This window comes from Leopardus geoffroyi, chromosome C2 (genome assembly GCF_018350155.1).
Source record: "Leopardus geoffroyi isolate Oge1 chromosome C2, O.geoffroyi_Oge1_pat1.0, whole genome shotgun sequence".
NCBI classification, from domain to species: Eukaryota; Metazoa; Chordata; class Mammalia; order Carnivora; family Felidae; genus Leopardus; species Leopardus geoffroyi.
Genome location: NC_059333.1, coordinates 129742652 through 129757080, shown reverse-complemented (window position 1 = coordinate 129757080; position 14429 = coordinate 129742652). Strand labels below are relative to the sequence as shown.

At 38.2% G+C, this 14429-nt stretch overlaps 1 protein-coding gene and 1 long non-coding RNA gene across 8 annotated transcripts in view; one reads left to right on the top strand and one right to left on the bottom strand.

The window, feature by feature from the left end:
• Nucleotides 1–14429, top strand: part of TMEM108 (transmembrane protein 108) — a 364474-nt gene that overhangs the window by 180487 nt on the left and 169558 nt on the right. For 3 of the 6 annotated variants that reach the window (XM_045503613.1, XM_045503612.1, XM_045503616.1), the window contains exon 3: nt 10721–10806. In XM_045503613.1, the coding sequence (XP_045359569.1) occupies nt 10767–10806 (40 nt within the window). In that variant the 5' untranslated portion in view covers nt 10721–10766. Of the gene's footprint in view, nt 1–10718; nt 10807–14429 lie in introns of those variants that run through there. The other 3 variants (XM_045503615.1, XM_045503611.1, XM_045503617.1) reach the window with 3 other exon arrangements.
• LOC123611555 overlaps nt 652–14429 on the bottom strand; it is a 98237-nt gene continuing 84459 nt past the window's right edge. For both annotated transcript variants that reach the window (XR_006718729.1, XR_006718728.1), the window contains 2 exons: nt 6096–6270; nt 652–1006 (listed from right to left, as the gene is read on the bottom strand). This is a non-coding gene — a long non-coding RNA (uncharacterized LOC123611555). The remainder of the gene's footprint in view (nt 1007–6095; nt 6271–14429) is intronic.

Here is a 14429-nt window from a genome sequence, read left to right as displayed (position 1 = left end):
GCTAGTCTTGGGAATACTAATTTTGATACTTGTAGATATTTCTTCTCGCCCTTCCAGTTATCAAAGTAAGGTCTAATTATCAACATAGTTAAGTGGGCTGGTTAAGGCCCTCACAGGTGAGATGAAATGTATTATTTTACTCATGCTTCCTGGAGCAAGGAATAAAGTTGAGAATTATCAGAAATGCTTGGAATATTGTGACTTCACTGTGGGATTGAACTTGCCCACACGGATCTTACCCATCACCTTAATTCCTACTCTTCAGGTAATGGTTATAAGTGTTCCTCTCTTCCCTGGGTATTGTGGGCAGCATAGTAGTGACTTCCTGGTCCTGTACCACATAGGGAGTGACTTGCACACTACCAACACTGAGTTGCAGGACATCTTTGTATTGGGAGCAGACAGCACTGCATTCCTCTGATGGTCTTGCCCGTAGATTGAGGTAGAATCTATAGAGCCTCAAACTTCAGGCTGTATCTGTTTTATATTGGCCCACCTCACTCGTACCCGCATAATTTTTCGTTTCATTATAATTTTTGTTCCAGCCATACATTCAACAGACTCTGCATCTCCTATGGAATCACCAGACATAAATTACATATTTTGAAAGATTAAACCAAAGCCATAAATTAAAACCGTCTTCACACTGGCTCAAGAATTCCAGAAGTCTTTATGTGGATTGAAGTTGGATGGGAGAAGCTCAGGACAAAGAATGACAGGGAAAAAAGACTGTTCTTGAGATCAAAATTAAAATTTAGCAAGGACTATGATATTAGGAATAATTTCACATACTGAAATGTATTGCTTGTTCATAGCATGCAGCATTATTTAAATCTTCTCTCCACATGTAAAACATGGTGATAAGAGTTTGCCTGTTTCATATGGCCTTCCCTCCCTTTCCATTGTAAAAACTTGGCACATCTTTTAGGACAAATGGCTGCTTCCCAAAGGAAATACACATATTCTTAGGTTCCAAAATTCAATTTCTAAAGATATTTTTCAGGCACTGCAAAAGAAAGAAAAAAAAATGAATGTGTTTGCTGTGGACAAGAAATAATCTTTTTCATAAGCAGTCCAGTCAAAATGATAAAACATCCTCCTTTAGCATTTGGCATTGCTACAATATCATTTAATTCCCTGAACTCAATGTATAGTTTTTAATCCCAAAACCATAAAAGAGGGAGTGTGGTATGTGTGCTTCACCTTGCACAAGCACCTTTCTGTCTCCTCAAATGAGATAAATGTCCTTAATACACTTTAATGCCATAAAAAAGAAGTCTGTGTCATTCTAATAAGCCTCAAGCTCCTAGTCCTATTTTTACCCCCTTGCTGACTTCAGTGGCTGTGGACCGCAGAACACTCTCCCCCAGCAAATGCAAATAAACTCCAGCTGGTCTTGAACACTCAGGCAATTACTTCTCAGTCCTCCAAGCAAAGTCTACATTAATTGATTCCTTTTTGTAGGCTTTTCCTTAGTAGAAGGGATCTGTTTTTGCCCTTCTGTTTGGAATTCAGCATCTCATGGATCTGACAGACTCCAATATTGTCTTTTATTTTTCAGAGAAGAAAATACAGAGGGGAAGAGAGGGAAAGGGCACTACTGAAGTGTTTTTTATCCTTCAGAGTTTACTGAGTGAGATCCTGGCTCCAAGGGTGGAGGGTAGATCTGCGTGCACTGCTTCCTAAGTCGGTACAGTTCTCTCCACAGATAGACATTTATTCTCCTCCTAGTTTACTAGAAAAGTGCTCATGCAGGTTCTGCACCACGAAAGTCTTTATAAATCCGAAATCACACAGTCCTATTTCTTTTGGCTTGTAGTCTTGCCCATATGAATTAATTGCTAGTGTTTTAAAATAGGGAGAGATGTGATGTATGGCTTCTCTTGAAAATTTAGGGAAAAATTTTTTTGAGAAGATTTTTCAGTTTAAGGGAAAAAAAGAGGGGCGCCTGGGTGGCGCAGTCGGTTAAGCGTCCGACTTCAGCCAGGTCACGATCTCGCGGTCCGTGAGTTCGGGCCCCGCGTCGGGCTCTGGGCTGATGGCTCAGAGCCTGGAGCCTGTTTCCGATTCTGTGTCTCCCTCTCTCTCTGCCCCTCCCCCGTTCATGCTCTGCCTCTCTCTGTCCCAAAAATAAATAAACGTTGAAAAAAAATAAAAAAAAAATAAGGGAAAAAAAGACTCCTTTTCCTACTGACAATTGGCTAGGGCCTAAAAATACCATTCCCTTGTGCTTTCAAGTTCACCATAGTCACCACTATTCCCTATAGACTCCTAGGACTGAGACAAAGTGACAGGCTATAGTCAGGCTCACAATGTCGATCATAGGTTCAGAGGAAAGTGAAATATTTCTTGCTCAAAACTGACAAAATTTGGAAGAACGATTGGGAGAGCCACAAGTTTCAGGAAAAATTATAAGAACATCTATTTCTTTATGGAAGTGAAGGATATTCTTGTGTTAAATATGCAGATCATCTGTATGAAAAGAATTTGACTAAAAACCTTTTCTAACCCAAACTTAGCCCTGTGGATACATGCATCTATTTGTGACTTATGATGTAAGTGAGCCTGAGAAACCTTCATATTTGCTTTCCTGAAGTAACCCACTGCTCATGATACTCAGGCCCTGGGGTAACTTGCTGAATATCAGTTCCTTTCACTTTCCTGATTTTCTCTATCCTCACAAGACCAAGAGCAGCAGTCTGTATGCCATTCGCTTGGGGGAAAGGGAGAGACAGAAGCAATGTACTAGATACACAGGAGGTGCTTCACTTAATTTAATTCTCTCAGTAATCTTTTTTTTATTATTTGTTTATTTAAGTTCAAGTTAGTTAACATACAGGGTGGTATTGGTTTCAGGAGTAGAACCCAGTGATTCATCACTTACATATAACACCCAATGCTCATCCCATCAAGTGCCCTCCTTAATGCCAATCACCCATTTAGCCCATCCATACACCCACTTCCCTTCCAGCAACCCTCAGTTTGGTCTGTCTATTTAAGAGTCTCTTATGGTTTGCCTCCCTCTCCGTTTTTATCTTAATTTTCCTTCTCTTCCCCTGTGTTCATATGTTGTGGTTCTTAAATTCCTCATATGAGTGAAATCATGATATGTGTCTTTCTCTGATTGGCTTTTGCTTAGCATAATACTCTCCAGTTCTGTCCACATTGTTGCAGATGGCAAGATTTCATTCTTCTTGATGGCTGAGTATTATTCCATTGTATATATACTACATCTTCTTTATCCATTCATCAGTCGATGGACATTTGGGCTCTTTCCATACTTTGGCTATTGTCAATAGCGCTGCTATAAACATTGGGGTGCATGTGCGCCTTCGAAACAGCATTTTTGTATTCTTTGGATAAATAACTAGTAGTGCAATTGCTGGGTCATAGGGTAGTTCTATTTTTAATTTTTTGAGGAACCTCCATACTGTTTTCCAGAATGGCTGCATCAGTTTCATTCCCAGCAGCAGTGCAAAAGTGTTCCCGTTTCTCTGCATCCTCACCAACATCTGTTGTTGCCTGAGTTATTAATTTTAACCATTCTGACTTAGGTGTCAGCCTCATTTACAAATGAGAAAACTGATGATCAGGGAAGTTAAGTAACTTGCTTAAGATCACATAGCAAAGCTACTCAGTGGTAGGCCTGCCTGGTTCTTTTTCCTACAGCATGGTCCACCTGCTGCTCATTGAAATGCTTTCCCTGAGTTACTACTTAACACATGACTTGAGCTTTTATTATGGGTTGATAAGGAGCAGCCATGCCAAGAATAAATAATCTGTTCATATTCCATGAATATGGAATGAATATGAGGAATTCCATCCTCATACTGAGGATGCTAATGCTTATCAAAAATTCTCCAATGATCTTTTCTTAGAAGTTAGTGATAGAAAAGGGTTGTATTCCTGAACAAAATGCAAACTGTACCTCTATGCAGCCAGAAAAAAAATTATCTTTTTTGCATTTACTTCTAGGAAGCTCCAAGACAAAAGTATTATTGTTTATCGCATTTTATGGTAAAATTGATTTCCACTTTGTCCACATAATTTTGGATCTCCCTTTCTGATATTATTAATGTGCTTTGATGTGTTAATCTGTTATACAAGTTGCATCTAGTAGTAAGCCTCCTCAGATAGCTTTTTAAGGAAAACAAAGGTATAAATAACAACCTTAAAGTTCAACTTGTACCCATAAAAATAAATTCTTTTTTTATTTATTTATTTATTTATTTTTGGGACAGAGAGAGACAGAGCATGAACGGGGGAGGGGCAGAGAGAGAGGGAGACACAGAATCGGAAACAGGCTCCAGGCTCTGAGCCATCAGCCCAGAGCCTGACGCGGGGCTCGAACTCACAGACCGCGAGATCGTGACCTGGCTGAAGTCGGACGCTTAACCGACTGCGCCACCCAGGCGCCCCCATAAAAATAAATTCTAAATTTAATTTAAATAAGACACTGGATTTAGCAAAAGGGACTATCTGAGTAATATCCCAAAGTCTTTGTTTCATTTCTAGCTTAGGGAAAGCACAGTTCAGAGATGGTTGGTGAGCTCTGGCCTAATGTGTCATTTTCTTGTTTTCTGCTATTAGGTATTCACTCTGAGCACTTGAGTGCCAGGTACTAGGGCAGGTGCTTTGCATGCATTGGTCTTTGCAGCAAGCATATCAAGTACCATTCTTACCCCATTTACAAACAAGAAATCCACCAATCAGAGAAGTCTAGAAACCAGCTCAAGGTCTCACATCTGGTAGATGTGATGTTGAGCAAAGACTGAGTTTTTGGTGTCTGTGTCCTCGCCTGTAAAATGGAGATGTATGCCCCTTTCCAAACTTTTGTGCAGGCCTGTGATGTTAGCTGTTATTTGAACTCTCCTGTTCTTCTCCCCCGACCCCCTTCATCATTTTCCCAAAGGGCACTATTATAGGTGTTGGCTGTTAGTTTAATCAGTTCTTCCTGAGTCCGAAAGAGATGGGGAGCCATTGTTTTGTTTTGTGCCAACTTTTATTATTCACCTGAATTGTTGGTCATCTTTATTCTTTGCCTCGCAAAATATTTTAAAGCTCATCTTAAATATAGTTGGTTCTCATAATTCATGGCAGTTATGTTCTATAAAGTTTTCATAAATACTGAATAGTAAATACAAGCCATTGCTCTTAGGGGAAATAAAAGGTTAGGTTCCTGTGAGCCTGAGGTCACAGTTTTGTCAGTTGATCCATATGTAACCTTGTTTTCATGTGTTGTTGTTTAAAGTCACCTTATGTAATATATATTATTAATTCATTAGTTTTGAACTCACAGCCAATAGCACCATAACTCATGCCTTGTTGCACTTAGGAGCCCTAGACAGCACTTTGGCACTGTGCTTACAGGCCATTTCAAATAGAACAATAAAAAGCTCCCAAATGTTAAAAACATAGTACTCAATAGCCTATGGAAAGGATAATTGTTCATAGTATGAGAGCTGAAACAAGAAGACAAAAATAAAGATGACAACAGATCATTGCCTTGTTTGACCTCAGCTGGGAACATGTGTTTTGGACAATGCAAGCATGTATGCAAATGATTGCTAAGGCACCATGAGGATTGATTTGGGGATTAGGAATAAATTTTAGGGATTTTAACTCTTTGCTTTTTGTAAGATAAACATTTTTTTCTAGGTTTTTATGGGTTTTTTTACTTAATTATAGTTTTTGCTTTGTAATTTTTATGTAATAAAGTTTATGTTTTTCTTGTTGCTTCAAACTTTGATTTAGATTTAGCAAAGCTTCTCTACTCCCAGTAGAATTTGCTCTTTCTTCTAGTATTTGTATACATATTTTACATTTAAAGGTCTGGTCCTTTGAATTTATGCTGGTGTGTAATATTTGGAAGTTAGTACAATTTTATCTTTCCCATATTACTCTGCTAATCTCTCAATGTTTACTTAAAAGTTCTTTTTGCCTATTAATTTAATATGCTGCTTTTATCATATAAATTTCCATATATAATTGGGTCTATTCATGTGTTAGTATCAAATTGGCTTGATTATGTAGTGGCCTTACAGTTTGTTTCAGTGTCTGGTAGGGCTGACAGTCCCTCTTTCCCCTGTCCTTACCTTATTGGGTTTTTGTGTTGTTGTTTTCCAGGATTTTCCTGGCTGTTCTTCCTTATTCTGTATGAACTTGTTATTTCAAGTCAGTTTACACATCACATATCAGAGCTTTTCATTTGGCTCTTCATTACTTCTTCTCTGCTACATGAACATTTCTAATTGCAACATTTTAAGTGACCTATGAAAGAGAAAAATTACCCTTCCTGAATCAGTGGAATAGATAGAACTGTTCCATTTAAACCAAAGCGGGGAGAAGTAGGATTCTTTTAGGCTCACCTTCTTTACGAAGTGATTCAGGTTACTTGTACCTCTTTGTTTTCCCTGAGCCTAATAGTCAGTGAGATCCCCACCTGTGCCACTGTATCTGCATGTTTGGGCAAATATGTTCATCCTCCTCCTCTCTTCAGTCTCTTGGCTGTAAACTGTACTTTCTTAGAATTTCATCCCAGATATTAGTTGTCTTCCTTGGAGCTTCTAAATTATTCCCTGAGGGACCAGATACAATGAATGTTTCCTATTATATGGTTAAAAAACGGCTTTAGATGGAATCTCATTGTGCCTCTCTGTCTATCCAAAGCACAACTACCCACCCAAGAGACTCAGGTGAGAAACCATTGTTAGAACTAAGTGAGTTTGGTTAGGTCACAAAATGAATGCACAAAATTCAGTCATTTTCATATAGAGGCAGTTAGAAGATATAATGGAAGCAGAAATTCCATCACAGTGGCAAAAAAATATGTGTATATATATATATGTGTATATGTATATATGTATACATGTATATATGCATATAAAATGTATATAAAATGCCTAGGAATTAATTCAATAAGACTATAGAACTCAAATGAAGGAAAAACACTATAAAACTCCACAAAACTATTAACTATACTGGAATTAAAATAATAAAAACCCACACACAAAAAAACAACTCCACAAAAAGACCTAAATAAAGATTAATTTTGAATAAATACAAGCCATGTGGTGCTTATAGTTGGGATACCCCTGTATAACCCAGATGATACCAAGTGCCCAATTTATGAGCTCAGTTGTTTCTTTGATATGTGAATAAAATGGCTCTATTGTATATATTGTCGAAAGTCGAACAGTTTCTCAAAAATCTCTCAGCATTTTTAGAGATGACGAGGGGCTTATGTTCTCCTTAATCAATATAAACTACAACTGTTTCTCTGCTCTCCTGTTATTTAATCATTTATTTATTCATTCATATATTTAATCACTTTACAATTGAGTGCTTGCTGTGTCCTAAACCTTCCATAGATGCCCACTAACTGTTGCTTAGGACTCCTATGGCTCCTTTCTATTCATGGGCACCCTTGTCTTGGAACATAGTCTCTTCTGTCATAGTCAGAAGATATGTCAGAACATAGTCTCTTCTGAGCACCACTGATGTAAGGCTGTTTTGTACAAGACTTTTGCTGAGATTTTTGAGGGTACTAGTGGTGGATAAGCATTGTGGAGGGGAAGAATAGATGTATAAGTAAAAATAGCATAAAACAAACAAAAATTAAGTGTTACACATCTTAAAGTTTATGGGTCATGCCCTCTGGGAAATTTCTCACTTTATCTTTTATTCTTGGGTCCCACCTACTCCTGTCTTTTGGAATTGCCCTTTTTCTGTCTCTCAACATGTCTTGTGTATCCTCTCTTTAGCCTCTGATTTCTGGACTGCTTAGCCCCTATTTCCTACCTTAGAGAACTGAAATCTGTTATTTTTATAATGGAGGACAGTTGATCTCTTTTTCTCCCTCTTGCTCATCCAGATCACTCTCAGGGGGGCTTTAATTAGTCATTGAGCTATTGTGCCCATACCCAAAAAAGTGCTTCTTCTCACTCTCTGAAAAGAATTCTTTTGATCTTCATAGCTACAATTTTTAAAATTTTATTTTTCTCCTCACTACACTCAGATTTTGAACAGATCAAGTCTTTACCAAATTAATAAAGTAAGTAGAAGATAATTACATCTATAATACCAATGATATTTTTCCTGGAACTTAATAAAATGATAAAGTTAATTTAGGGGAAAAACATACTCAAAGAACAAGATAAATCATAAAAAGTAATAATGGAGGACTAACTTTACCAAAAGTTTAATTTAAACAACGCTTATTATTATAGTAGAAGAATGAACAGAGATGTAAAATGTAACACAAAGTCCAGAAACAGATCTAAAGGAAATAAAAAATACCAGAAGAAAATACAGGCGAATATTTATGTAATCCTGGACTAAAGAAGGCCTCTCTAACCATGGCTGTGTATAGATTGGTGTGTGTGTGTATCATTCTTACAAAAAGAAAATGATGTTTTACAACATGGATGGACCTAAGAAACATTATGCTAAGTGAAAGAGCCATATACAAAAACTATGCATTGTATGATTCTATTTATGTGAAATGTACAGAATGAGCAAATGTGTATAGCAGATTACTAGTTGTCAGGGGCTGGGAAGAGGGGAGAAGGAAAATGACTGCTAATTAAACAGGAGTTTTCGGATTTTGTTTTTTAGAGTTTTTTTTTTAGAGTGATGAAAAATGTTCTGGAATTAGGTACTGGTGATGGTTACACAACTTGAATATATTAATGACCACTGAATTGTATATTTAAAAGGCTGAATTTGGGGCACCTGGGTGGCTCAGTTGGTTAAGCAGCCGACTTTGGCTCAGGTCATGATCTCACGGTCCGTGAGTTCGAGCCCCGCGTTGGGCTCTGTGCTGGCAGCTCAGAGCCTGGAGCCTGTTCCAGATTCTGTGTCTCCCTCTCTCTGATCCTCTCCCATTCATGCTCTGTCTCTCTCTCTGTCTCAAAAATAAATAAACATTAAAAAAAAATAAAAGGCTGAATTTAATAATACATGGATTATATCTCAACACAAACATTTTAAAGATAAATCTGTTCCACTTGGGATATTATGAGAAAATAATGCAGCATGCCAGTAGAGAATGGTTAAAGAAAGCGTTAAAGAAAAAGATATTCAATGACATTTGTTAAGGATGGTGCGTCAGGCTCTATTCAGGACCTTCAGGACAAGTATAGGGAACCATGCAATGGGATATAACAGTTGGGGAGAGAGATTGGGCTCAACTCTGAACACAGCTTGGGCCAGTGGCCGTTTATAGCCAAGGATCAGGGTGGGGGTCAGTGGATGGAAAATGACTAAGAGGAAACATCAGGGGTAAAGGGTGTTGGCTAAACTGACCTAACAAGATTCTTGCTAAAGACAGGCCAGAGTAATTATCACCTGGGGCTTGATGGCTCCTGAGGGTGGAGGGTTCTGGTCAAACTGAGTTAGCAGGTGTTGTTGCTGAAACTAGGTGTTATAAGTGTGTAAATGGACCTAGGAGAAGGTCCAGGAGCCTGACTAAAGGATCTTTGTCAAATGTGAACTAAAAATTTTAAAAAGACAAATGATGAATAAACATATAAAATGCAAATTAAAGCAATAAGATGAAATATTTGCTTATTTATTGGCAAAGATGGAAAGAAATTATAAATTTCCATCATTGGGTAGGTTGTAGTGTAATGGATATTCCCACTTACTGGTATGGACAAAGGGTAATTTGGCAGTATATTTCAAAAGCTTTGTGTCCTCGTGGTTCCATTTCTAGAGATTTACCTTAAAGAAATACTGTGTGCCATTTAAAATAAAGTAGTAAATAGTAGTAACACAAGAAAATTTTTCTGCTAGGGAGAAAAATTAGAATGTATAATAGAGGCGGCTCCTGACTGGCTTAATCGGTAGAGCATGTGACTTTTGATCTGAGTGTCATGAATTCCAGCCCCTCATTGGATATAGAGCCTACTTAAAAACAAACTAAAGTATAATAGATAAAATGAGACAGATCGATAGAAGTGCATGTTGAAAGGCTGGAGAGTTAGGTAATTTGTATTTCCTTATAGATTCTTATCTCTATTTCATTTAGCTTTATTTTCCAGATATTCTATACTGGATTATCTGTTATAACCAGAAAATAATGGAAAAATTATTTAACATAATACAACTTAACATGTGGTAAAGGTTTTTGGGTGGTTTTGTTTGGTGAACACCATAAAAGAAATGAGATAAGAAATTTTTTGTTTTTCCTGTTTCAAAACTAGAGATTCAGGAGAAGCTAAGTGGAAATCCTCAAAAGTTCCAGTCAGACTCTCACTCTCTAATTGCCCACATGAGTTTCCTTCAGTGGTGTATAGAGTTTCAGTATTTAACCATTCGATGAATTGGTATTTGTATAACGTAGACTGTTGTAAATTAGACTCTGATGGGGCCGACTGGATGGCTCAGCTAAGTGTTGTACTTTGGCTTAGGTCATGATCTCTCTGTGAGTTGGAGCCCCGTGTTGGGCTCTGTGCTGGCAGCTCAGAGCCTGGAGCTTCTTCAGATTCTGTGTTTCCATCTCTTCCCACCCCCCCCACCCCCCCCCCCCACTCATGCTCTGTCTCTCCCTCTGTCAAAATTAAATAAACATTAAAAAATTAAAAAAAAATAGTTGCTGGTGTATCCTTATTCCAAGAATTTTCCTCTTCAAAATCAGGTATTTTAAGGATGGAGTTCTTTTTGATTGACTTGAATTATGTTCTCCAGGTGTAACAATTTTCTTCTCCTGATTTCCTAGACAGAATCATGAATAAACTGGAGGACAAGCAGGACCAGATGATACCATGAAGAGAAGTTTACAGGCCCTCTATTGCCAACTGTTAAGTAAGTTGATGTCACATTTCTTTTAGAATATACCAATGTTATTGTTTGTCCACTGCCAGAAATTTAATACATTTTCTGGATGAAGACCAGGGTTTTCTCAATAGAAAATTTTCCCTCTGTTTGATCTAGGTAGTTAAAGTGTCAAGCATTAAGTCATTCTATTGCTTTGGGCATCTGTTGTGATGTAGATGCCATTATAATAATACTAAAATGGCATGTTAATCATAGTTTATTCAAGGATGAGTGTCAAAAACATTATTGTTCTTGGTTTTGTGGCAGAATAAAGGGTTCCAGTATGACCTTCTGTAGGTTCCTTATGAAGAAGGAATGTTAGGCTGTGTTTTGTGGATTTTGTCACATAGAACTTGTTACCATTTGGTGACTATACAGCCTTTAGTTACGTGTGTTCTTAAATAATGAATGATTAAAATGTGATTTCTTTAGGTTTGGTGGTAGAATGAATAGCGTTTATGACTTTATGCATGTTGCTCATGTGTTGGGGGGTTGTGCCACAAATCTCTTGTTGGGATTGCAATTGTTAATGAACGTAAAAACCAATACCAATACCAGTGGTGGGTTTGGTGTTCAGATTTACCCACTTAAGACAATAGACATTGCCCATTCCAGTCAAATCAAAGCCATTGGGTTGGGAAAACCTGGAGTTCACTGTGTTTGTCTGGTTCTTGCTGAGGTATAAAAAAGATCTATCTTTCCTACACTGGATGGTTCCTTTTTAAATTTAGCCAAGAAAATAACATAAGGAGAGATTGAGATGCAAATCACCAGTTGGCCCTTAGAATTTATCAGTTCAGGTTATGTTGCACTTCCAGTGCAAAGCACTTTATTTACAGAAAGTATTCTGGTTAGGTTTTTAATTAACTTATTTCTGCTACTAAATTCTAATCCCTGAAACACAGATCACATCAGCCTCTTTTCAGCTGGTGAAATGTCACCAAATTATATGGACTCTTTCATGTTCTTTTTCCATGTATTCTATAGGACCGTGGGTTTGTTGCCTTTTTTTTTTTTTTAATAGTAAGCTGGCTTGTTAGAAAAAAAGGCTTTACAGATTGAAGAAGCAGTCAATCAACTAATGATTAACTCTGCCTTGATGGGAGAGGGATCATTTAAAGGTTAAAAAGGATTATACACACACACACACACACACACACAGATACACTCCCCATCAAGAAGGGAAAGCAAGCTTTGTAGGCAGAAGAAACAGGAAATGAAAAAGAGCTTAGTAGATTTGGGAGGCAGCAAAATGTTTGTTGAGTTCATCACCTATGCTGGATGTATGCCCCAAAGTTCAAGTAATATTAAAAGGTCATGTATTATTTGAAAGGCATCAGGTAAGTATTATATGAGTCAGAGATTAAGTGTTGGATGCTAATGAGGTCCATCCTCCCAAGTAGAGCCTATATGAAAGCTGAAAGAGTTTTCCTCAAACATCTGGATAGCTGCAGAAGTCAACTTTGTCTTAACAGTTTCATTGTTTGCAGCCTTGCCTTGAAATGCAAGCAGCCCAGAGTAGGTAGTTTCCTGCTAGTTAGGAGGTAGGTGGTAGTGACCCTTAATAAACCACACTGGTTACTAGGTAGCTGACTGTGGGAGTCCAGCTTTGTACAGAGCTGGGAGGGTGGAGCACTTGGGCACTGGTCAATTAGTCTCACTTCAGAGAATGGTTTTCACAAGTTCATGGAGATGAGGGGTTGTTATTTATAGCATTTTTTTTTTCTCAAGAGAATTGGATATTTTGTAAAACCTTAGCTAAAACTCTGGCACAATTCACACTCAATAGCTCGTATGTGTCATGGGTTAGCCAATTATTAAATTACGCCTGGATTAAAGTTATCCACAAACAGTATATTTTTTTTCAGTGTCTAAAACAGACTTGAGAACTAGAGTTCTCTAAATATAGACTTACCATGTTACTTTATGTAATTCAGCAAATTGATGTTTTTAATTTGGGGGGAAACCTGGTAGAGTGTTCTGGTTATATTTTGTTCTGTAACAAACCAGCCCAGAACTTTGTAGCTAGAAACAACAACAGTCAAATATATTGCTCATGAACCTGCAATTTGGGCAGGGGTTGGTGGAGACTCCATAGTGTCTAGGATCTGGGCTGGAGGTTGGACAGCCTGGGGCCTGCCAACATCTTTTTACCCTGAGGCCTTTTCACATGACTAAGTGGGGGCTTCATGTGAGGCAGCATAGTGGCCTCATGGTAGTCAGACTTCTTGTATTGCAGATCATGACTGTGAGGCCAGGGCAAAACCTACAAGGCCTGTTATGAATTGGCTTGGAAACCCAAGAGTAATACTTCAGTCACACTGTATTGGCCAAAGGAATCACTTAGACCAACCCTTATTCAAGGGAAGAGTTATTGAACGCCAGCTCTCAAAGGGAAGATTAGTAAGAATTTGTAATCCTCCTTAGTCTACTACAGAGAGTATTTGTTTAAAAACAAAAAAAAAAAAAGCAACTACTTACTAATGGACATGAGTGAGTTCATGAGTCATCTTTATCATCAAAGAAGCCACTCCCTCTTGAGTGCCTACTGTATTCACAGACATCTGCCTATTAGTTTATATCATGCCGTTCATTCCAGAGGCAAATGCTTCAAGATAAAGAAGTGTTAACCGATGAGTAAGTTAAGGACTGTCCCAGGGTGACCGAGTAGTGAGTGATGGAGTTGGAATTCACATCCAAGTCTCTCTGATCTCTTTGTTCACACCTGTTTTTTCATCCTGCCTGTGTGCCTCCACCACATACAGGAAAAATCAGTAGTGTGACCTCTGTGCTGTCCATATGGCTGGTTAGAGGTGTTCTGACCCGTCGTTGGTAAAGTTTGCATCCTATTAATGATGACAGGTGAAGCTTTAAGAAAAAAAATGCAGGCTTGGGCGCCTGGGTGGCTCAGTCTGTTAGGCATCTGACTTCAGCTCATGTCATGATCTTGCTGTTCAGAGTTTGAGCCCCACGTCAGGCTCTGTGCTGACAGCTTAGAGCCTGGAGCCTGTTTCAGATTCTATGTCTCTCTCCCTCTCTCTCAATCTCTCTCTGCCCCTCCCCCGCTCATGCTGTTTGTCTTTCTATCTCTCAAAAATAAACAAACATTAAAAAAAAATCCAGGCTCTCTCTGGATCATTGCATCACAATCAGTAGTCATTGGGGCTTATGTGTGTCTGATAGGGGCTAAGAGATGCAGTCTTTGGCAGACTGTGAAATTGAGATTTTAATATTTTACTTGTATTACAACTGACTGTGTCTAATTTGTTTTATTTCTTGAGCTCTATTCCACAGTGCAGCATTGAGTGTTTCGTCCTGCCAGTTTTAGCTCTTTGGTAAGGTTTAACACATTTTATATGATACTTTGAAACAACTGAAATCTTGAGGGTGAGCGTGGTGGTGAGAACCTTCACAGTTATGTAAAAATCAAGTGCTGCATTCATTTTTCTTTTTTACACCATAAAGTAAGTATGAAGCTAATGCTAAGAATACCTGAGTTTTTTGAGTGGCGGACCTGGGTTCAGATCCTCACCCTACCACTTAGTAGGTGGCTTATGTTAGGGAAATTACTTTACCTCCACGTACCTCATGTAAAATGGGATATGACCACC